The 25,700-nt window shown below is 36.2% G+C and overlaps 1 protein-coding gene across 4 annotated transcripts in view; it reads left to right on the plus strand.

Annotated features, from left to right (window-relative positions):
• arhgef12a (Rho guanine nucleotide exchange factor 12a) overlaps window positions 1-25,700 on the plus strand; it is a 91,123-nt gene that overhangs the window by 987 nt on the left and 64,436 nt on the right. For all 4 annotated transcript variants that reach the window (XM_087284128.1, XM_087284129.1, XM_087284130.1 and 1 more), the window contains exon 2: window positions 1,148-1,308. In XM_087284128.1, coding sequence (XP_087140254.1) covers window positions 1,277-1,308 — 32 coding nt within the window. In that variant the 5' untranslated portion in view covers window positions 1,148-1,276. The remainder of the gene's footprint in view (window positions 1-1,147; window positions 1,309-25,700) is intronic.

Consider the following 25,700-nt stretch of genomic DNA (forward strand, 5'->3'; position numbering starts at 1 on the left):
ATCAGGGTGTTTGAGGGGTCTTCAAAAGTCTTAAAATGTCTTAAATTTCATCAACATTTTATACCTAAAAAGTCTTAAATACACTTAAATATTTAGTTGTAGGTCTTAAATCACGTTAAACAAGTCATAATTTCCCTGTCCAAGTAAAGCTACTCAATCATCAATAATCCATCTCAAAACTATATATATATATATATATATATATATATATATATATATATATATATATATATATATATATATACACACACACACACAACGGCTGTTAGAAATGTTTACATCAAATTCACCTAATTAAATTCCCTAAGCAGGGAAAGAAAACTAAAGCAACACATCCCTTTATATGATCTTCCATTAATGAATAAAATTATAATTTACTGAAGTAACTGGGCCATTACAAAAAATCTTTAGTTTTTAGCCCTGTATAAGTGTAAAATTTAATTCATGATGGTCTTACAAGGGTCTGAAAAAGTCTTAAATTTAACTTAAAGATACCTGCAGAAACCCTGAAGATGCATACACTGCAAAAATAATGTTTTTTTCTTCATTTTTTGTTCTGTTTTCTAGTACATTGTAAACTTGAAATGCAAAATGTGGACATGAAGTTTCCTTTTAAACAAATCTAAAGTAAAATAATGATTTTTGGTTAAAACAAGGTGAAATATTGTCATTGACTTTAACCTTTTTTTAAATACAAGTTACTTTTTTCATGCTGTTTTTGCATTTACATTAATCTAAGAATGTTTTGAGTGTGTGTGTATGTATATGTAATGTACATGTGTATACATTGTGTTGACTTCCCTTAAGTTCTTTTGTTCTTAACAAGGTCTTGGTTTTAAATAAAAACTTCAGAAACTCAGTTTTTAAAATATGTTTAGATGTCTATTTCCGTACTCTTTTGCACAGCACAAAGGTCAACTACTGTTTTTCTTTTAAATTAGATATAGTTGTGCTAATTTTGCTTTTTACGTATTCAAAGCTATTCAAACCCTTTCATGTTGTTTAATTTGTAATGTCATCTGCACATTCAGTTTCGACAGTTTTTAGTATGAGTTTCTTCAAAACAGTCAGGATTTAATTGCTGTTTTTGTGAACTGCAGGGGAAAATTTTATAATAAATGTTCTGCTTTTTAAATTTTTTTATTAGTGAACCTCCTGGTCAGCACAGCAGAATACGGATGCAACAGTCTCATTCAACATCAGAAACCGATGCTTCTGATGCATCTGAAAATGACTATAGGATATTGGACTAATAAAAGCTAAACACAAAAGCCCAATGAGCGACACACGGTCTACAGTCAGTGACAGGTATGTATGATTTATGTTTATGCTATGTGGACAAACTTGCTTTTGTTCTGATCCTACAATGTACTTGGGCAGACACCTATATCTCAGCCTTTGGAAATCTCTGAATGGAGAAATGTGAGCGCATGATTGTACTTGGTCTTGCGTTTTATTTGTTTTTGCAGTCTGTTTTGTGCTTTATTTTGCTCTAATTTTGAGAAGTTTGTTTCTATTTGCCACTCAATGAGAATTTGGATGCAGTTACGTTCATTTCTTTGGATTTTTCTTAGGTGTAGTCCAAATATAGTCATGGACATACAGAATGTACTGCGTTGGGAATTTTTTTAGTTTTTACTTGTAAATTATGCTAGCTTGAATAATTTTCAGTGTTTGCTGATCACAAGTACAAGCATGATGAGCCATGTTCTTGGTACCTGTATTCCTCTGGCAACTCTTTGAAATTGACAGCTCCAGTTGCATTATGGGGAAGTTTTCACTGGGACATTAGTTCCTCTTGGTTGTTTTTGCTTGATGTTTTGTGCATACTTCACATTTGGACATTAAGGCTGCATGATTCTGGCTAAAATGAGAATCACGATTTAATATGCTTAAAACATGATTTTCTCATGACTCTGTAGATAAAAAAATAAAGGTTAATATGAGTAGGTTATTATTATTGTTATTTCTCAAACATATAGTAATACAGCAATAATATTTGGCCTATGTGTAAGTCTACTGTTGGTTAAAATGCTAAATTTTGTATAGACTTGGAATGGTGGATTGTGGTTGGAATGGTGGTTGTTAATTCACAGTAAAGTGATGACATTAGAATACAACTATTCATAATTCTAAAGTTGAACTATTATGTTTGAGACTTATGCTTGCCATTTGACAAACCTATTAGACCAACGTTTTACTGGTAAAACGAGACGATTATCATTATTAGAATCAGAATCATCTTCAGAATCTTTTATATATCGTTTATTTAAGGGCGCGTAAGAAAATCTGCACTTGAGCAGCGTATACTTGAGGGCGTGCAAGAAGTTTTGTGCACGAACAGAGGAAATCGGCACTTAAGCAAAGATTGACATGCTCGTAGGCTATTACATGAATGCGACTTAATACTGCGCCCATGACATTTGTCAATGAAAAACGCCACATGTAGTGGTAGATATGTGTAATGGCCAACAGAGTCTGACGCCACAGTTGGAAAAAAATCCTAGAGGAAACACTGGAATGTTCTAAATGAATAGGGCATAGGGGGGATAAGTGGCAATAGAACAGCCAGGAACTATGTTTCAAACTACATCTCCAGAGCTGTAGTTGCGAGTGCTTAAGTTTGCAATGCTGTTTGCGACACAGCTTGAGAATGTTCGTTGGAACGACAGATTTGGGAAACGGCAAATCATCAAACTATGTTTGTAACGACGGAATTTGCGATCTTAGTTGGCTAACGATTGTTTTGGAACATGCACCCCTGATTGGTCGTGAAGGTCATCAGTTCACCGAACTCACTGCTTCTTAACGTGTCACTACAGATACAGGAACAATGGAGCGTTTTAAAGCCTCGAAGATCAGCTGGTCCGTTTATGAGCTGACATAAGAGCAATCTGCGGATGATTCGACTGTTCTTCATGGCTTTAAAACGCTCTAGTGTCCCTGTATCTTTGTTTACACTTAACAAAACAGCGGTACGTTTGGTGAACTTTGATTCACCTTCACATGTTAGTAGTTTTTAATGGTTAATTTAATAGATCTTTTCTTTTTTATTTATTTGAGTTTGTTACAAAGCCTTTATTTCGAATTTCAATTAAAGTGTATTAAAATTTAAGAAAATGTGTGGGTATACATTCGCTTTTTTTTGTGTGTGAATTTCTTCAATTGTTTTAATGCAGTATTTCAAATAATCAACCGTGTTTTTTTTAAACTGCTTTTTTTTGCATGCTCTTTTTGTAAAAGAAACTGAATCTCAATTAATAGTTTTTTAATGAACAGTAATTTACTGGAAAAAAATTGAAAGATTTTTTTAAAATAAGAGAAAATTTACTATAGTTAAGATTTTCTTAAGGTCAAAATATATTCCGATCAATGCTGTAAATTATGTTTAAATTATTAATTATGTTTGGCATGCTTGTACACTACACAGACAGACTAGTAATACTTTATATATGTACTGTACATGCTGCCTATTCGTATTAGTATGCCATTGTTATCTTAAGCTTGTAGGCTGTGCTGATGTCTTGGATTTTCCATCACCCAATAACATGCTTATGTTTGGTTTTGTGTGGGTAATTCTGTCATGTTGATGCTGACAGCATGTTATGCAATTCTTATCTCAAATGTGGTCCGAACTGTCTCTAATCTCATTTCGTAAGCCAAATGCCCAAACAATAAGCCTAAAGCGTTCACAGTTAGTGGCAAGGTCAATAATTTAATGTAGATAAGAGGAGAAATCCATTCTATTGTATTGCATTTCCTTCGATCATTTCATAACTACAAATCTCATAACTAGTTTACAGCATTACATATTACAATTCTAGTGAAAAGTTCATCATTCTGTCATTTTGTATTGATCGTGTATTCATTATTTTTCATAACAAGTGATTACCGGAAAACAAGTCATGGGAAAATTCAATAAAAGTATCAATAACCACTGTTTGTTCAGCACACTATTCACTCCTGTTGGTGGAAAAATGTCATTCAGAGAGTGTTTTCTAATGGCAGACTGGGCTGTTGAGCAGCTCTCACAGGTCTGTGCCACTGACGTCACTGCGGAACAGCAGACTGCTTGTCTGTCTGGTCATCTCCACGATGACAGATGAGCTTTCAGTGTTGCAGAGATTGAAACATGAGAATTTGAAGGTAACTATGAGGGACAGGTTTGCTTGGTTTTGTTGTCTGCCTTTCATTCCATTTAATGAAGTTTCAAAAGCAGGATTGAACTATTTTGCATACTTGGGTAAAACAAAATCTCATTATCATGATACAAGTCATCTCATAACGAAATATACATCTCGATAAAATACCTTTTCTGCAAATTCAGTCAGTTGTTTGTTAGTGCTGTGTTGCAGTTGGTGAGTGAGTTCATTTTTTCACCACATGGAAATAACTACTGCTTTTGTTCTTTTTTAAACATATTCTCAAAAAAATTTTTTTTTCATGTAACTTTTTATTTAGAACTTCTGGGCAGATGCTTGAATAAAGAGGGGGCCTATTTTTATGCAAAAATAGCTTTTTATAAAGGGTTTAAAATATTGGTAAGTGTGCAAATATAAACATGGTAATGGTATAAATAAATGAATGAATTATATTTATTTATAATCACACTTGATAAAAACAACACTTTTATTGATATTTTTTCCTTGTAAGTGTCATTAAACGGGGAAAGCCCTCCCAATTAATGACAATCTCTCCCTTATTAGCATAAACAGCCCTAAGTGAGAAGCAGCTGTCCACCATTTCGAGTTTTCACCTGTTGAAGATAATGTCAGCGACTCAGAGGTTTATACATGTGGAGTTTTAGGATCTACAAGTTAATACTGTAGTTTCCATAGACTCCCATCTAAGGACACCTCTTTTGACATTTTCAGTTTTTCACAGGAATAACATTAATACTGTTTTGAATCTGCTGCTATGCTGATGCACAGGTGTTTGTTGCTCCGCCGTTTTTTGAAAAGAGCAGAATCTCATTTGAATTTAATGCAACAGTCACCAGAACAACATAATTTGGATCAAAGCTTTAAAGATGCTGTTTCAAAGATTAATTAATTAATCTTTTAATTAATTAATTGATTAATTTTCCATTGGCTTGGTGTCTATTTCAGAGGCGAATGAACTGCAAACTATTCCAGCATATGTTTTACACACCGCATGGCCTTCCAGCTGCAACCCAGTGCTGGGAACTACCCATACACGCTCATTTGCACACATTTGCCTATTTAGTTTTTTCAATTTACCTATAGTGCGTGACTTTGGACAGTGAGGTGGTCATTTTTTTAACGAGTGAGTTGTCACCATGCTAATGATGTCATACACCCTCAATTTCTGGTTTGTTTTGACAGATAAACACCATACAGAACAGAACTCTAACATGTATTTAGTATAATAAAACTGTGCTGCTACTTCCCCTATGTGATCACGAATGAATAACGGAAAGCATTGGACTGTGGCATATTAAAAGCTCTGCTACTTTTGTGTCACTTTGTGATTGCCTCTTGTTAGTAATTGCTTTTGCAGCCATGTTTTGCTTTGATGGCTTGATACTAGGGTTGTAACAATATAACGGTATGACGGTTTACCACGATTTGAACGTGCACGATTATCATACCATGAACAATTGCATATCAACGGTTTTAACCCTTAAAGACCGAGACAGTCGCCCGCGGCTAAAAATAAGTATTGCTCTTAAATGTTTAATAACTTTTGATCCGCTGATCCGATTCATACAATTCAAAGATTGGCATAAAGAAGAGAATCTCAGCTTTCCAGTGCTGTATCACATAACATTCGCAGACTTTCAGAGGCTCCGGAATCAGTGCGGTTACGTCATCAACATTTGACAACACTGATTTGACAAAGAAACGCTCGTCACTGTGTCTCCGGACAAATCAGACATGATACATTGATGCATTGTCCCTCCTCCATGCCCAGATTGGTTCAAACTCGCTATATCACAACCAATAAGCATAGGTTTCGCTTTTGTTTGTGGACCAAGCTTTTTGAACAACACGGAATGAGAGATAGGCATACATTTATGCGCGGCTAAATAAAACGCAAAAAAAAAAAAACGTTTTGCATGAAATAATTCTCATACTAAGCACTTTTGCATGCACAGCAGCACAGAAACATGACAAAACAGTGACACAGCAAAGACGAACTGCTGCTCTTGCTGTTTTCAAAAGACGCAAATGAAGATGCAGCTGTTTGTCTGCATTGCATACAACCACATCCAAATCCATGCTGGCACATAGAACCTAAGGATGTTCCATATTGAATCTAGTTTCGTTATGTAACTATTTATAGTGTAGTAAATATTTATATCTATTTTTTACTGAGGATTTGCACCATGTTTATTTGGACTTTATTTGGACTTTGACACATTCTTTATTATTTTCTTATTTTTATTTGTTCATTGTAAGTGGTGTTGTTTATAGTAACTAAAAATATATTATATGGAAAAAGTCAAATTTGCTTCACTGTTCTATTATTTTGTAACATTTGTAACATACCGTATACCGCGAAACCGTCAAACCGTGGTATTGTTTTAGACGATTATCATACCGTGAAAAATTCATACCGTTACAACCCTACTTGATACTGCCTTGATAATGTTATATTGAATGTTTGAGTTCATCCATGAACAGTATCTCTGCATAAGCTCCATAGGATGTCATGAAGAGAACAACTCCCATGATACCACACTCAGTTATCAATATATGCCTTTGTTTGTTGTGAATAAACGCCCCCCCTAGTGGCAGAAATTACATTCTGTCTCTACATATAGAAATATAAAATGAATTAAATATTAACAAAAAACAAAACCCCTTTCAAACACAGACACAGCATAAATATAATGCAATATGTATACATTGTACTTTCAAGCTCTCCCACCATGCTGTTATTAACATTTCGTCCTGCATCCCTGTGATGACATATAAGATCGTGCTCATTCAAATAATGAAAAAAATCTCAAACTATGTACTTTGCAACACCACAAAATATAATATAGAGCATGATTTGAAATGTTAGACTATTTATTTTGTCCCTACGGTGTATCTTGTAATTTTGTACAACCCTGTTTGTTTTTTGTCTCATCTGTTAACACTGCAGGTGATGCATTGTATGGTGCAATGTATGTGGCTAATGCATCCTTTGTAATCTTCAGCCATGTTTTGTTCTGTTGTAATGGTAAGGTTATGCCAGTTCAGAGTCATTTGTTGCTTCTTTGTGTCTAGACCTCATTCACTTTCACCCGTACACTGCAGAATGACACCTAAGACATAACAGGATATCCTAAAGGCAGATTGGTTCACAGTCCATGAATAGGTTGACTTAACTAGGCTTTTAAATAGTGCATCCAAAAATGAGTATTATTACTATTAAATTATAGAAGAAATATAATATATACAATTGTAAAACACTTTTTTCTTTTACATTTTAAGTCCAGTTTTTTGAAACCGTAATAATTAAAAATGATTGTCGATTTAGACATTGCTGACACTTGTGTAACAGAATGAATTTAATGTTTCTTTTTGTCACGCTCAGAGGCACCATCTTTGAAATGTGTTTCCTGTTCATCAGTGATAAGCAGAGAGCAGCTTAATAACCAAGTTGCTTAAAATAGCCGTGCTGCTGAGCTCTGATGCATAGCTTCACTAATGATATTTTGACACTCCAGCATTTGAAACTGTTCCATCAGTAATACAGTTGGAAATTAAATGTATGTTATGGTCCTCACAACTGTAGATCTGGCTAGTTATTGTCATTATGATTGACATTATGACCTTTACTACAACACTTTCTTGGTATCTAAAGCACATTTTACACCTAAAGGTTCCGTGAAGTGCTTTGACATCTTGAGTATATGTTTGAAGTTGAACAAAAGCAGTAGTTATTTCTATGACGGTCAGTAAATGAACTCACTAACTCTCTTCAGCTTATTCCTCACTTTATCAGGGGTCACCACAGCACAATTTTGTTTGATGTGTGACTTAATTTGAACTGACAATAAAGACAGGACGGGGCATAGATTAGCTCCTCCCCCCTTAAAAGAAAAAGTCAATAGCTTTTAGATTTTTTTGTATTACAACTCTGCCTGTCACTGTGGTGAGCTCAAGCAATAACAGCCTGGAGGGGGCGGGACATGTCAGATACTAGAGAGCATTTAATTGGTCAGAAGATTTAATAAGAAAATGAAGTATGACGTCAAAAAAAGTTGATCCATTTAGGTGGAAAAGAACAAACAGCAAAATTTAGATGTTTAGATCTTTTTAATGTGAATTTTGTAAATGTTTTGGAGCACACCAACTTTTTTAAATCAATATGTTTATTATTTTCTACTTTTTAATCAATATATTTATTATTTTTGAGCACATCAGATAACAAATTAGCTTACACACTGATACTAGCGTTTCAAAAAAATCTTTATTTAGATTTCATGAGTACTTTAAGTTTGTTTTACTCTAATGTGAAAATAATTTTTTACTCATTAATCTAATACAGCTGTGTTTCCTGAACCTTTGTTTAGGAATGATGCTGGGCTATTGGTTCATTTGCAGCAAAAGAGCTGTTTATAGACTTTATCTTTCAAATAGGGCTAGGTGATGCATGAAAAAAATGATCACATTATATATTTTAAATATTGTATTATTTTAATGTTTAATTAATTATATCATGATATAATGTTTACTATCATTCGTTATAGATAATATTAGGATATATTTTTTAACCACTTTATTTTAATTTGCCAACATTACTAAAGCAAATAGTTTTAATAGTCAAAAACAAAATAAAAATATTTCGTCTCTTATGTCTTATAATAATATAAACATAAGTGCTAAAGAGACTCAAACTTGATCAGTTAAATGTTACAAAGTGTGTGCAATGATAAAGTCCAAACGCTGAACAATCAAAGCAAACTTTAAAAGGTCACAAAACACCAAAACACATTTTTTGAGCTATTGACTGTAATTTATATGTCCCACACTGCTAAAAACACTATTAGGACACATATATTTCACAAAAAATTGAAAATTGGTTGTTTTTGCGTTATTTCGAGCAAATTTGTTCTTCCGGTTTGAAACTAATTTTTAAATCTGCGTAACGCCGATTAGATACTTGCGTGTATTCCAGCGTGTAGACTGGCTGTCTGTACCTGCAAGTACTTCTGAGTGTGCAGCATTAATTCATGAAAAAGACTTGGCTCAAACCGCATTTTGTGACAGGAATAACACACACAGCTTTCTGACGCTACCTACCGAGTGCATCTAAGTTACCAAGAAATGCAGAGGTTTTTTTTTCTCTCATTTGCCGTGCGGTATCAAACATTGCATTAAAAATACTAAATAAAAAATACAAATATCTCGTTTGTCACTAGGGGCATGCAGGAAATGTTCATGAATGAAAGTGCCAAACTGCAGTTAAAGTCCACCATTTAATAATTTGCCAAATAATTTGATTACTGATGTCCATGTTAACACAGTCACTGTCTTTCTGCCCTGTCTATGTGTGTTGGTTTTGCCTCTGTGAAAATCAGTGTGTGCCCAAATCGACACTCCCATTTTTATGCAAATTTTATGAACCTTCCCTCTTTCCCTCCCCCAACACTCCCCTCTAAACGGAGCCGGACACACCCACTTTCCTGATTTTTTTTCCAAACTAGAGGTGTGAAAACACACTGCTGAAACAAGGGGGTTTCGTGACCCTTTAAGGTTGATCAACATCTGCAAGGTGTCAATAATAATCACACAGTAAACCACACACTCTATTAACAAAGCAAATTATGATAATCAAATCTGAACTTTCAAGCAAAGGAACTAACCATCATTCAGATTCATATTGCAACATTACAAATTGAATGACTACATTACCCCTAAGCTAAAAAGTCTTTCAGATGGGATGCTAGTTGCTGGGATGCACAAAAAAGCTGTAAGGATGTCGCCAGAGTGGCTTTTTGGTTTCTTTTCTTACTTACAATCTCCTTACTGCTGCTTGTCACAGCACTAATTTTCGTGTGCGAACACGGCATTCTAAAATGTTTTCCAACTATGTGCGCCTGTAAAATGCATGCATCACGTGCGCGCTAATTGCATCAAGCCATATCGTGTGCCTCGATCGGAAATAACCCTAAGCTTATTGCCATTCTTTCCAAGGCGTGCGCTCAGCAGCCACATTTTATAAAAAGCTACAGCGTTTAAAACCAAACTTTTTTTATCGTTGTTGACAATGGTGTTTGGTCAATGAATATCGATACCATTTTATCAGCCCAGCCCTACTTTCTACCATAAATAACCCATCTTTTATTTGTGTTGTCCTTGCTGGCCACATGCTATAATAACATAAAGCAGAATATGTTGTTCATCAATGTATTCATTAAGATTGGTGAGGCATTTTTAAACTAATCAGATGAATCAGTCAGTCAGGCTAACTGAACAGAGTATTCATCAGCCTGAATCATCTACTACTGGCTACAAAGCTGTAAGTATACTTATTAATTTTTGTTTATTGCCTGGTAGGTCCAAAACACTGAAATGTTGTTTTTTGCTCAATTTTATTAATAAAATCAGTATTTGCATTTATATATTATTCACAATTTGATATATAATTATTGACACACTTAAATTGCATTAAAATATATATTAAATTTAATGGAATATAAATATTTAAACAGTATTTCTAAAACTATAATTTGTAAGTTTTTATTTCTTATTATACAAGTTTATTTATAGATTTTCTTAAGATTATTATTATTATTATTATTATTAAAATAATCCAGGGTAGTTTTTAATTGCTTTAAACTAGATTTAATTTATGCTGCATTATTTTGATACATGTTTAATTTTAGTATGCTGGCATATAATATTTTTGTAAACTAATTTCATTTTATATTTTAAATTATATGTATTTTTTGTGATATTCATTTCAAAGTTTTAGAGATTTATTGGTTTTAGAGTTTTTTTAATATATTTTTTTTAGTTTTTTTTAGTTTTAGTTATTTGCTCAATAAATAAATCTAGCTGATTTATGGTCACTGAAGCTGCTCTACCAGCTGTGCATGTGATGCTAGTGATCATGCAGGGCTTCCTTTTGAATCTCAGCTTTTCAGTCCATTATTTCTAAGCACAAAACCGGTTTGCCCACTCCAAGTTTAGATCATAGTGTCAACACGAGGGCTGTTTTCTCCTGACACACGCCTAGCTCTTTCTGCAAAAACAAAGATAAACGTTCAGAATTCTTAAGCGGCGCAGTGATGTTTTGTGCATAATATTACTATATACTCATCCTAGTGCATGTAGTGGCTGACAGACGCTCTCACTGGAGTGTAAAAGAAGAGTGGAGTGGGCCGTCCTCACACCCTGCTGCCACTTTGGCAAGCACACAACAGCCACTCCTTCTCCTCTCCGCTGCTCTTTCTGCACCAGATCTGTCTCAGTAAAGATCACCAGCCCCTGCTGAGGCACAACAATGTCTGACACCCCCGATTTTCGCCCTCGGTTCACCCCTGCCCCCACCTCCAAACAAATGGGCCTTTCACCAGAGCGACGGGCCACACCTGCGCTCACCTTTACCTTGGGTGAAGCAGCTGAAAGTCCCAGAAACACACCTAGTAACTTCGTTGTCAGACGTAAATATGAGCATGTAAGCTTAGCGGCAAGTGAGTCATCAGTCTTGTCAAAGCGCTCATTGTGCATTTAGGCTGTGCTGTCTCGTGTCTTTTTTTTTTTTTTTTTTTTTTGATCGACAGAGTGGAAATCCTGAAGTTTGAGGATCGACAAAGATGTTTTCAAGTAAGATTTTCACCAAGCATAGAAAAAAGAAGCGAAAATCATAGATTGGAGAGGGCTTGTCCATGTAGGGCGGATGTTCTGGTTTCTCTGGCAGCATAGAAAATCTCAGTCGACAGTCATGAAGCCCAGACCGCGCTGTGAAATCAACTGAAAGTCTATGTATAGAAGGAACTCTGAAATCACAGTCTCACGCCACAAAGATAGCCATGAATGCACATTTTGTGCTGTAAAATCAGTCGCTTTGGGAGTCAACTGGAGCCAACTGGCAAGAAATGCGTTTCACATGGCCATTAAAGTAATTATTAATAAGCATGGGCAAGTTCTCCCTAAGGTTCAGGTATGGTGTTATTTCAATTTGTTTTCGGCGCTCAATTACAGTTGACACCCTTGAAATTTGAGTCAGGTGTTTTTTAGCTTAAAACAGTGTTTGGTTGTTGTCATCAGTTAAATGATCATATGGCAGCTGTATAATTACAGGATTGACCTGATGATGGGTCTTGTTTTGAATTAGCTGTTCACATATGAGTTAGTGTGTGATTGTATGAGGAGTGATGTTGTGTGGTGCAAATACTAAATGTCTTGAAAGATGACATATTTTGCTACAGCAGGGAAGTATTTGGAGTGTGACCATTAAACGTGACGAGTGGTGCTACTGTAGCAGCTTGAACTAATTCTAGACACAGTTTTTGGATAATCAGCATAAAGTCAAGTTGAGGCAGGCAAGTATGCAGTTGATGTATGGCCATAACACTAACTACCTCGGCAAGCCGAATTCTGTTGAAGGTCCACTGAAGTGTTTTGAAACAAAGAGTATTTAACGAGTGGATGTAATTTCTACTGAAACAGAAAGGTAGTTCGATACCAAACAGTGCTGAAGTAAAAAAACAAACTTCTATTTCCAGCTAATGTTTGAGCGCTGTTGAGTGCGTTCTTTAACAAGAATCAAAAGAAATGACTGTGATTGACTGTAAAAGTCATCAGTTCACCAGCCTTTACCCCTGTTCACCAAGTGCAAACTCAAATTTCATTACCAATTGGTCCTGAACTTTATGCTTTTAGCAACACTAGCCAGAAAATATAAAGCAGCTCCTCCCCCTATTTGAAATACCCAATGTCGTTTTACTTATTTTAAAGCTTGTCCAGAGCTGTTGAGCTCAAAAAAGCCTTATTTGACAGCTTATGACAGCTGCAGGGAATCTATATCTTTTCACCCTAGCCTCTTTTTTTTTTTTTTGCTTTAAAATAAAGGATTGTGTAGAATTCAAGTTGATCTGAGTTTTTTGTTGCATATATAGTGCACTAATGTGTCTCTTCTTTTGAGTGGTACAGTTCAGTACAGCATAGTTCAGTATGGATCACCCTGATCAGGCTTGTATTTTTACTACCAATAGTACCCTTGCTTGGCCGGAGTTGTGTACTCCAGAAAGTTTTGATCAACATCATTCTCGCTAAAGGAAAAAGCCACACAGATCACTCACATATTGCGTCTTTTGTGCACTCATCATTTCAAATGCAGACATGAGGCAAGGATGTGCAGATAGCTATAGTGGCACCTCTTGCGCTTTCCACACGTTTAGACATGAATCACCCAGTAAACAACAGTAGAGGACATACAGTAGGTTCTGCTCTTGTTTTTTAGCATGTTGGCTGTTTGTCACAGAAAGAAACAGACTTTGTTTGAGTAAGGGTCAATGCTACAAACTGTTATTGTTTTATTATAGTTTCATTGATTTATTTGTTTGACTGAGTGATGATGATGAATGAACGTAATGAGTCTAGCTCCACCTTTTTGGTAGAACACTGTAGTGTTGTCACAGTACTGTAATTCAGTACCAAACGGTACTGAAATAAAAAAAAACGTTTATTTCCCATTAACATTTAAGCACTGAACAATAACTGTGATTGGCTGTGAAGGTCAACAGTTCACCGAACTTACTGCTGTTTACTGAGTGTAACTACAGATACACACCACTGGAGAGTTTTAAAGTTGTTAAAGGGCCATGAAACCCCTTCGTTTCAGCAGGGTGTTTTCACACCTCTACTTTGGAAAAAGTCAGAAAAGTGGGCGTGTCCAGCTCTGTTTAGGGGGGAGTGTCGGAGGAACTAAAGTGGGATGGTGTGGGAGTGTCTATTTGGGCACGCGCGAGTTTCAGAGTCAAAGTACACACACAGGAGAAAGTGATGGTGTTTAACCTACATGGACATCTGTAGTCGAATTATTTGCCAAATTATTAAATGTTGGCCTTTAACTGCAGTTTGGCTCTTTCATTCAGGGAATTCATTCATGCCCCTCGCGACAAACAAGATATTTGATTCGAGGAACTGCTCTAAGCGTGTATTTTTCATGCAATGTTTGATACCGCACGGCGAATGAGAGAAAAAAACCTCCGCATTTCCCGGAAACTTAGATGCACACGGCAGGTAGTGGCAGAAAGCCGCATGTGTTATTCCGGTCACTAAATGCGGTAAAACCCCTACACGAGGTAAAAGTTTGGTTGTGATGCTAACGTGTTTACACTCGGTGCAATAGTTAACTTGGTTCGATACGAACAAACGGAATAAACAAAGAGTACTGGTCGCTCACTTACCAAATCTGTAGAGACAGGACAATCACCAGCAACTAGAGCCGCGTCTTTATAAAGAGAAGACTAAAAGCGAATCCGGATCTCAGCGTTTGCAGATGAGAACAGCTCTCAGGTAAACAAAAATCCTCCTTAGACACGTAAGTTATTGTTGTCGAGCGTCGCGTACACTGTTTATCCACACGTGACTCCAGATGAGCTCTCACAGAGAGAAAATGAAAACAAAACTTAACGGCAGCCAACTATAAAAGCAACACCTCACGCTTGTTTTGCCAACACAACGTGGCGTCTCTGTCGTGTAAACACGGTGACACTAATGAATATTAATGAAGTTGCACAATAAAGCGCCCTGATTGGTTTGAACCAAGCCTTACTCATGCATTAATGCAACACACTGTAAGACATAATAAGACACACTCTGGCACAGACGTCCAGTCTGTACGCTGGAATACAACGCTATTATGTCATGGCCGTGACGCAGCTTCAAAAATTCGTTTCAAACCAGAAGTACGAATTTGCTTGAAATAACGCAAAAACAACCAATTTACACTTTGTAGTGAAATATAGGTGTCCTAATAGTGTTTTTAGCAGTGTGGGACACATATACGACTGTCAACAGCTCAAAAAATGTGTATTGGTGTTTCGTGACCCTTTAAGATCAGTCGATTTCTTAGCGGATCTTCGAAGCTTTAAAATGCTCTATTATTCCTGTATCTGTAGTGACACTCAGTAAACATAGGTAAGTTCAGTGAACCAATGACCTTTACGGTCAATCACAGTCATTTCTGTTGAGCATATAAACAAAATGGAAAATCAGCGCTGTTTAAGATCATGCTCAACACCGCTCAAATGTTAGCAGGAAATGGATGTTTTTAAAATTTTGATTCCGAATTTCTGTATCATGAAAACACTATGATATTGTTGTGCGAGTGATTCTTATAAGCGTGCAGATAAAACATTAAGAACAAGTTATTTACATGTTTAGTCACAAAGATGTGAATAGACATCCTGTGGCGCGAATGATGTGATTTGCATGAATGAAATGGCGTGAGTTGAGCGATTTGTATGTTTGACATGCTTAAAGCATGAATCGCTCGAGTTGGGAAATCTGAACATCAGCGAACATTGGCGCCATGTTAACCAATCAGGAGCTTGCTCTTGTAGGGGCATGATTACGACATAGTGCTTGCTGTTGGTGTTCTGTGTGGAAATTCTTCTGCCGAGACTGACAACAGCTCATCAAACTAGGCTCGGCTCAGTTTGAAGTTTCACTGCTGAAAGCCTCCATCATCCAGGTACAGTTTCTAGAGGAGTTGATGAACTCACAGAGCAATGTGTGAACAAGTATGAGCCACAGCTTTAGTGTATATATGTGTAGAGGAGGGAGTTTCAGACTTTTCAATCCATATTGGCAGAAGTGAAAGACTTTTTTTTTGTCATAGTATCTTATCTCAACTTGTATATTGCATCCAACAAGGTGCTTTCTTACTACACAACTCCATAATCATTGGAACCATTCATATTTGGTCAGTAGAAAGTGGCTGTTTTTTTAATTGTAGTTTGAATGCTTTTCACCACACAAGTGTTCACACTATGATAACAGGATGAGTGTGTTTTCCACTACATCCGGAGGTGGTCAAACATAGACAGTCCCCTCATTTAAACTTGTATTAAGTAGTCTTGTTTCACTTGTGATCATTTAAAATGTGCATTAATACCAACTGTAAATTGCATCTATATAAAGAAGTGTAAATTGTAAACAGTTCATGTACTTAGACTAAAACTACATTAGCAATAGAGTTTTTGTAACCTTAACGGATGTCTGTAAAAGGTTTTAAAATGTGTTTTTCTGATCAGCACAGCAAATGCCAGCTGAGTGTAGCGAGCTCTTTCACAGGGTTTGTTTGAACATAGACTCCCCTGTACACCACGACAGCGAGTGAGAAATGTGGATTTGCAGCCAGTGGCCCTCTGGCTATAAAGAGGGGGAGGGGCGCTGACCGGGGGCTTGCAGTGTTGGGATGTTGATGTTAATGCTTGTATGCACTCGCCAATACCAAAACGCTCTACAACTCACCAGTGGCGAGATTGGTCCTGCCAGTGTCATTTTAACAGTAACCTGTTTCAGAATGAACATCTGATATTTTCTATTCGCTATGCCATGTCGTTTACATCTGATATATTTCTTTACCATTTGCAGTCTTGGCTTATGCAATCCCTGGCCTTCTGTGCCAAGCGGAGACCAGACTGCTGTGCTGTATTTTCTCCCGTGCATTAAGCTGTGACTAAAAAGTGTGGGGAGGGTGAGACGACTGCCTCTGCAGAAGGCGATTGGATATGATTTATTCGCCTGTCCTCTTCTCCCTCACGCTGGGTGGATGCTTAAATCTTATGTAGTTTCTGGGGCAGCATGGCAAGGCAGGCACACTAGGCTGAGATTAATCCTGTGTGCTTCACTGCTGTGAGATGGTATGACAGTTGGCTACGAGTTCACATGGCTTTGATACATATAAATAAAGCAGAGAGGAAAGACTGAAAGATGATTAGCATCATGCACCAAAAAATTTTGTATAAATTTGTTAATTGACTTGCATGTTAATCCAAACCGGTTTGATTTTATTTCTGGCTAACACAGACAATGTGTTGAATATTAAAGATATAGATATTTTGAATTATTTTTAAATATGATATATAATGACATTTTTAATTATAGAGAATTTAAATGAAATTTTTGTCAGCAGGATAGGTTGTAGGTTGTAGTCTTTTCTCTAAAGAAAGAAATATTTTTAATTTATAGAGTATTGAGTCATTTATTTTTATAATTTTTATATGTTACTTTATAGGGCTGGGTGGTAAAACGGTATCAGTATTTATTGACCGTACACCATTGTTAATAATAATAAAAGTTCATTATAAAGTTTCAGTATGAAGGCTATAGTTTCCTTAAAATGTGGCTGCTGAGCACGCATCTTGGAAGGAATGCCAATAAGTTTAGGGTTATTTCGAATCGAGGCACGCGGCTTGCCCACACAAAGGAGCGGCACGCACATGGTATGCAAGCGACACACACATGACACGTAGGGCTGGGCGATATTGCAAAAAAAAAAAATATCACTATCATATTTCATATTATTCGTCATTGATAATTATTAAGTTTTTTTTACAATCCATTTAGGAATATTAGGATAGATTTTTTTATTTAACCACTTTGCTTTAATTTACCAACATTACTGAGGCAAATAGTTTTACTAGTCAAAAACTAAAATATTTAAACAAAATATCTGATCTCTTTATAATAAAATAAATATAAGTGTTAAAGAGACTCTTAAACTTGATAAATTAAATCTTACAAAGTATATGCAATGGTAAAGGTAGATCAAAATCTGTAAGGTGTCAATAATAATGATACAGTAAACCTCAAACTCTGTAAACAAAACTAATTATGATAATAAAATCATAGCTTTCAAGTAAGGGAACAAACCATCATTATTCAAATACATACTGCAACATTACAAATTGGGAAGCTGAATGACCACATTAGCCCCTATGCTAAGAAGTCTTTCAGATGGGGTGCTAGTAGCTGGAATGCACAAGACAAGAAACCAAAAAGCCTCTCTGGTGACTTTTTTTTTATGTACAATCCTCACTGCTGCTAGCCGCCACACTTATTTTTGCACGTGTTGTCATTCTGACTAGGCTTGCCATGATTGCCAATATTAAAAAAATTGCAGTAAACTGTTACGTGCGGCCACATATCGAATCTGAGGTCTGATCTCATCTCTCACTCTCGCTGTCATGCAGACATTGATACATAGACGCCACACAAGTCAAGTCGCAAAACTGAGGCTGGTTCCAGCTGACAGTTGAAAAGCTGAAGCCTTTGCGAAATCTGTCAAAATACAGCACTGAAATTAACAGGCATAAATGTCTTTGAGCCAAAAAGTGTATCTGTAGGATATCTGTAAAAACGCAATACGAGCCAATGTTATGTTGAAGTTGTGTCGCCTAATAATTATATTAATTCTAATGAAATGAAAACCAAAATAAACAATTCATTGCATTTTTCCTTTAATAAAAAATATATGGAAACAAAAAAATCAAAGGATGGCTAGTTTGTATAAATTTGTTTTAATATTAATAAAAATATGCGCGGCCTATTTAAGCTTAATGGCTATATACACTGCCAATTGGCAAACCATTCAAAAAAAATTAATTTACTGTGTACTGGGTTATAATGTATATTTTACAATTAAAACTAAATGTAGCATGTCTTGCTGTCATTTAAAACATGCAATTCATAACACACCAGAAGGTCTGTAGTCAATACAGTGTGTAAACTTACAGGGAGGTGTTGATCAATAGTCATCTGCGCACCATGTTATTGAACTCCAATATCTCTGAGGGAGATTATGTTACCAGATATAGAAAATATTAACTTGAGAGATTTTACAAATAAAAGGTATTTTTAAAAGGAACAACACGCAAATAACAAAACAAATAAAACTGTTCCTGTGGAGTTTAGCATTTATAAGCTATTAGTATTACCAGTGTTGTCACATGTCGATTAACCTGTGGGGAAATTTCCTCATCGTCACAAACCTAAATCTGACCTGAAGTGAGAAGCACATGTGCGTAGTTTTTCATCATTTTCTATGGCGTCTCTCGTAACTAGGCGACCACTATGGGAGATCATCAGCAGTTTTCTCAGAGGTAGACAAATGGACAAACCATTGCTGCAGCTCTGATGTAAGTTTATGGAGAAAAGTAAAAAGCACTGCAGTGTTTGGATACGCTGTGTTTGTTTAAGATAATTAGTCTGCTGTTATCACTGAAATGTGTATATTCCATTCAAAGTGTGAAGCAGATTAGTTCTACTTGCATGAATCGCAGTACGCTCGCGGCATTCTGAAAAGTTCAATGTTTTTTAACTAGGTGTACCTGGAAAATGCACAGCATATGCAAATTGTACAAGTCGCGCCCCTTCATTGGAAATGACTAACTTATCCCCTAAGCTTATTGACATTCCTTAGAAGCCACATTTTAATAAAACTATAGCGCTTCATTTCGTAACTACACACCAAACATTTGTTTTTTCGTTATTGACAAGGGTGTTCTGTCAATAAATATCGATATCGATTTTATCGCTCAGCCCTAATGACATGCTTGAATTTTTTTGTGAATAGTTTTAAAAAGATTCATATTGGTTTGTTCCTGCTGTGGGACAAAAAAACAAAACAAAGCTAAGAATTCAGAGTTAATGTCACACACCTTTTTCTTAAAATTGCAATTTAAAACACCCAAATGCAAGCTCATTTTATCTTTGTCATAGTGATTTTATCACTCATTTTGGGAACAAAAAAAGAATAAAAGTTTTCTTATAATTACTGTACAATAAACTTTTTTCTTTGCAAGGAAAATAAGCCTGTTTTCCCATTCAGCACTTTCACATTAAGACTGCTTTTTCTTGCTAGCTTGAACTAAGTATATCAAATTTAATTTATAGGAATATAAAGTCAGAGGTTTAGGATAATGAATGCTAATTAATGACATCTGCAGTGTCTTGTTTTGGGTCTTCAGCATAAACGGTGCCAACTTGGCTGCCCGAAAGTAGCAGATCTTCCTTTTGGAGCAGCTTCTCCTAATTAGCAGGCTGCCTATCTTTAGCTTTGTGAGTGGGACCCATGTCAGTTGTGATCTTTAGTTTTTTTGGAATCCATGGATCGGTACGAGCCCTGACTGCCCTTCGGCGTCAGCTTGTCCTCCTGACCTTGGTGGCGACAAAGTGTGTTGTGAAGTTGGCTCGCTCTCTCCTTTCCCACCTCCTCCTGCAATATCAAAGAATTTAAACGGACAATCTAGCGTGAAGAAATGCACATCCTCCAGCCCTGTCAGGACGGGTGATTGAGCTTATTGGAGCAGAAAAGGAAAATCTCCCCAGGCCGCTTTCGTTTTTCATTGTGATGTCATCAGGGGGAGGGGCCAGTTGTTTTGGAGGCCCAGCTCAATCCGTGTCATCAGACATTACCTCAAATGACACTTACCTTTTAATTTAGTTTTTTTCTTTCACTTCTCATTATTACCCACAATGTGTGTGTGTGTGTGTGTGTGTGTGTGTGTGTGTGTGTGTGTGTGTGTGTGTGTGTGTGTGTGTGTGTGTGTGTGTGTGTGTGTGTCTGTGCGAGTGCATGTGTGTCTGTGTGTGTTCAGTCGTTCTGCTCTTGTTTGATCATGTCATTACTCAGTCTTCACTGTTTAATGGGTTTTAACAGCTGATTTTTTGGAGCAAATGTGAAGCCAGTTGGTGCGCTTGGGGCCGTAAAGACTCTGGCTCTTCTCTTCTATCTGTCCGCAAAAGCATTTGTTTTCTACTCATTTGCCTAGCCACTTTGTCCTGGATTTGCTTATTCATTTTGCTTCATAGACGCAGGGCTGTATTTATTAAACGACACCATCTGAAGAGACCTTCTCAATGCTTATTTTTCCTGTGAGCTTCCACTTCATTTATTTCCACTGACTCAAGCAGCCGAAATCTGACAGATCTGCAAATGAGAGCTCATTCCCCCAGAGTGGCTGGTTTTGTCTCTTATAGTTTAATAACCAGTTCCTCATTTTGCATGTGAAGAAGAAGTGAAAGGCTGTTGTGTATATTTTTACTAGGTTACTTTGCTATGCCTGTGTGGTTTTATTTTTGCAGATTGACTTTTAAATCTGCACGTGAGTCTTTTACAATTCATTAATAATATTATGGCCTGTCATGATATCTATTTTTTGTTGTACGATGTATTGCACCATCATATATTGTGATAATAATGTAATATACATTAACTAATGTAATTTAATAACATTACGATGCAAGTACACTCTTCCAAAGAACACATAATATTTTATTCTTAAGAATATTTCACATAATTATAGGCATTTTAACAAATTAATAATTAGGCATTGGAATCAGAATGTGAAAATGCATATCTAAATAAATAATATTAAATGTTAATAAAAAAAGGCAGGGTAAAAAGTAACAGAGGCTGCAATATCTGCTTCCAGATCTATTTTCAACACCCAGATGAAAATATACTATAGCAATTTAAAGTAAATACTGTTGTTTTTTTTAACCATACTGACACGGACACCTCCAATTGAGATGTAGAGCTTGCGCAATCAGCTAAAATCTAACTATACGTACGGCAAAGTGTGCAAGACATTTCTGTAGTTTGTAATTTCTGTAAAATTTGTCGCATGGTTTTTATCCATTGCAGATTTTTTGCTTTTAGCAAGATATATTAACAAAGAGTAAGACAAATGTTATTATTTTGTTCATTCATTCAGTCCGTTTACATGTAATACATTTGAAAAGTCAGTATACATTAATTCCAATGTTTTACAATTGTATAAATTTACAATAAACAGTGTTTATTAATTTATATAAAAGTAAATATAAATAAAACTAATAAAGTTGAAGCAGTCTGATTCATTTCTTTTTTTATCCTAAAATGTTTCAATTAAAATTATTTTTAAATAATAAGTAGGCAACGCGGTGGCACAGTGGGTAGCACATTCACCTCACAGCAAGAAGGTCGCTTGTTCAAGCCTCGGCTGGGTCAGTTGTCATTTTTGCGTGGAGTTTGCATGTTCTCTCCGTGTTTGCGTGGGTTTCCTCTAGGTGCTCTGGTTTCCCCCACAGTCCAAAGACATGTGGTACAGGTAAATTGGATATGCTGTGACGTCACGCGAAGCGGCTTCCGGGTCCAAGCGCTCTATTCAACTGAATGGGGAGACTCATGAAATGGTAATTATAAACGTTTACAAAGGCTTTCGAAAATCACGATCGCAATATATATGTCCATGCATAATATCCGATGGCCAGAAAGTGATTAATTTTTTTTTTATAAATTCTTAAATATTTGGTATTTGTTATGCAGCAAGCCCAGAGATTGTTGTGTACACTATGATTTTATATAAAATTAACTTTAATGTGTGATAGGAATAAAACATGATCATAAACGAATGATTTCTCCACTCAAATGAATGGCGGCTTGGACCCAGAAACAGTATTACATACGTCACAATAACGTTACCACTTAACAAGCGGATAGTGTATGAGTGTGTGTGTGTGTGTGTGTGTGTGTGTGTGTGTGTGTGTGTGTGTGTGTGTGTGTGTGTGTGTGTATGGAGGTTTTCCAGTGATTGGTTGCGGCTGGATAAGTTAGCGGTTCATTCTGCTGTGGCTAGCACAGATTAATAAACGACTAAGCTGAAAATAAAATAAATGATTGAATAATAAAAATGTAAAAATTACTTTACATTTAAAAAGGGTATGTTATATTTTAAATATTTATTGTTATTTACCTAGTGAATTAAAAGCCTATTAGCCTTTTTCTGTTTTTCATTCATGCATTTGTGTAGAGTTTTTAACTAATTCTTACATGTCCAATGTTTGATTTTTTTTAAAATACAAAATAAATACATAATATATACATAATAATAACAAAATAAATACATAATAATAAAAATACATTTTATGACACACTTTTCTAAACCCATAATTGTGATAAGTAGCCCAAACTGTCTGTCAGCAAATGTAGATTTGTACATCTGCATACCCTGTTCACGCAGACAGATTCTTTGTTTGCTCGTGAATGTGCGCCACATTCACCTGCACATGAGAGAGAGAGAGACAGAGACAGATGTAAAAACAAATGTTGAATCAGAATTTTAAAATCCTGAATCAATATTGAAGTTACTTTTGCATTGACACCATGGCTGAAGGATTTTTTTTAGACGGGTAATGTGATGTTTTAAAACTATTTTAGTCACTCAAAGCTGATGTCGATTGTCTTGTTGAATGGACTGTATGCATAGAAGTGTTGTTCATCCACCACAATCTTCCGGCGAACAATTGATGTTACCTTTTTCAATTTCATAAGGACCTTTTACAGCAAAACAGTAGTTTAACAACAAAACATCAGTAAATAGCGCTATTCCTTCTAGCCTGATTTACTGAGCTGTAGTTGGTTTTATATTCACATTGGTTCATTTTTGAACAATGACAACCTGTGACACGTTCCCTAACCTGTGATCCGTTCTCTAGTTTACCATGCTACTTTGTATATTCATTCAAGTATGGCTTAGTAATAAATGTAATTCCTGCACCCCGCCGGCCAAGAACCGTAGTTCCTTTAGGACAAAGTGCGTAAAAGAGTGAGTCCAGCAATCCTTGCATGCATGAAATATTGTACATTAAGATTTGCTTGCTACACACCTGAAAACGTACTAGCATTAAAACGTTTTTTTTTTATTATTTTTTTTTTTTACAGAATTTTAGTATTATAAAGCACTGTAAAGTTTTATTACTGGCGAATGACATGATCTAGTGGGTCTCTGTCATGTTTAATGTGCATGTTCGTGATTTCAGGAGGCAGATCACCTACTCCACCTTCAATATCTTCCAGAACATTTTTATACCAAGATTTTTTTTTTTTACACAATTTATACGTTCACAATATATCTCATGGTTTGGTTCAGTTACGATTATCATGCCATTGATTCAGTTCAATTCGATATCTCTGTGAATCACGGTGCATTGAAGGTGCTTTCCATACACAGATTTATATTTTCTTCACAACAGCAATTCCTGTATTAAAATGTATAAATATATTTACATACTATTTGTACTACAATTTTATCTTTTCATACAAACAGTCAGATATATAAACTGTACCTTTAAACAACAAGAGCATTTCTAGCAAATAAACAAAAATAAATATCCCACTCGCTTTTTGAGCCTTGTCTACCAAGTTTATACACCTCTTTGTTTGGTCATGCGCTCAACAGAAAGGGCTGTGATTGGCTCTTGCACACTGGCGCTATTCACAGATGAGTGACACTGATAAACAGTAGCGGAGATCACAGCTGATCCATGATAGACACGGTGGAAAAAAACTCTGCAGACACGCGCTTGTGTCTGTATCCAGAAGTATTGCTATAACAGCCGAGAGGAGAGTAAAAGTCACACCAGGAGGTCAAATGGGCGACCGTGAGAGTGAGAGAAATGGAGTTTACTTTCATTTGCAGTTAAATAGAGGCTTTTGCTGTAAGTGTCAGTGAAAGATTGTCCAGCAAACACAGACGCAGTGAAATTGTGCACAGTTTCTGCATTTTTAAGTAGTTGGAGCGTTGTAAATACTCGCGCTCACCTCCCATCGCCATAGTAAGCTACAGCGAAAGCACATATGAGTTAAATGACGTCAATACATAATAACCAGTTATGATTATTACTAAACCGATACTGAACTGTCTGTGTCTGCATCGCGATGCACCGAATAAACAATTAATTTTGACACCCCTAATTCACAATCTTGATGTGCTGAAAGATTGCATGAGCGCCAAACAATATTAAAACATCTAAAATAAATCAATTTGATTTTGATCGTTAACAGCTGAAAGCAATCCACACAGTTGATTCTATATTGAATCCAAACACTACATTATCATTATTTAATAAGTCCTAGTCCTGTGGCCATCTTTAATATTGCTGTCTGTCTGACATACACCGACTCCTGCTAAAACCCATTCATGGGTTCCATTTGGAGCCATGTGTGGCCGCGCTGGACGCTGATGTCATGAGTTTGAGCACAGAGGTCCTCTGCACCACACTGGACACAAACAGCATGTGTTCTTTCTTCTGTGCAGTCACTGCTCTTTCTCTGTCTGCCAGTCCAGCACTCACTTCGTTTTTTCCTCCAGTGCTTTAGCCAGCACTGATATCATCCCTCAGCTCTCCGCAGCCCCCTATCCTTATGCCAGCATGCCCACCACGACCTGAACATGACACCATCACATCATAATCTCTACTCCAAACTTACAGAAAAGTGCGAAAGAGACGGCATGACGTTGCAGAAGAGCCATGTTGTTTTCCACCCAATGTCCTGCTGTTTTTTTTTTTTTTCAAGTGGTTTCTTACAAGCACGCCTTTCAGAGTCGAGTAATTGGGGTGTCCCCTACCCAGGCCTTTCTGGCTTCATGTCGAACGTTTTTCCAGTATTGCACAAAACCTCAGTTGAGGAAAAAAACACAGCTCTCTCACCTCACCAATCCTATCTTCACTTACTGCTGTTATATTTTCTCCATCTTTTCTAATCACCCCAATTAATGGGACTTTCTTCAGAAGTAAAGACTGCTACTCTTTTTGGCTAGACCCATCTTACTGTAGAGATTCTAAAAGTAAATGATTCATGCATTAAAATGTTTTTAATGCTTAAGAGTTGGTGTAACGTTGTGTTAAGCACAAATGTCAATGTTCTTATGTGTACCGTCAGTATGTATGATTCAT

Source organism: Danio rerio, chromosome 15, assembly GCF_052040795.2.
Source record: "Danio rerio strain M-AB ecotype USA chromosome 15, GRCz13ab, whole genome shotgun sequence".
Taxonomy (NCBI): Eukaryota; Metazoa; Chordata; class Actinopteri; order Cypriniformes; family Danionidae; genus Danio; species Danio rerio.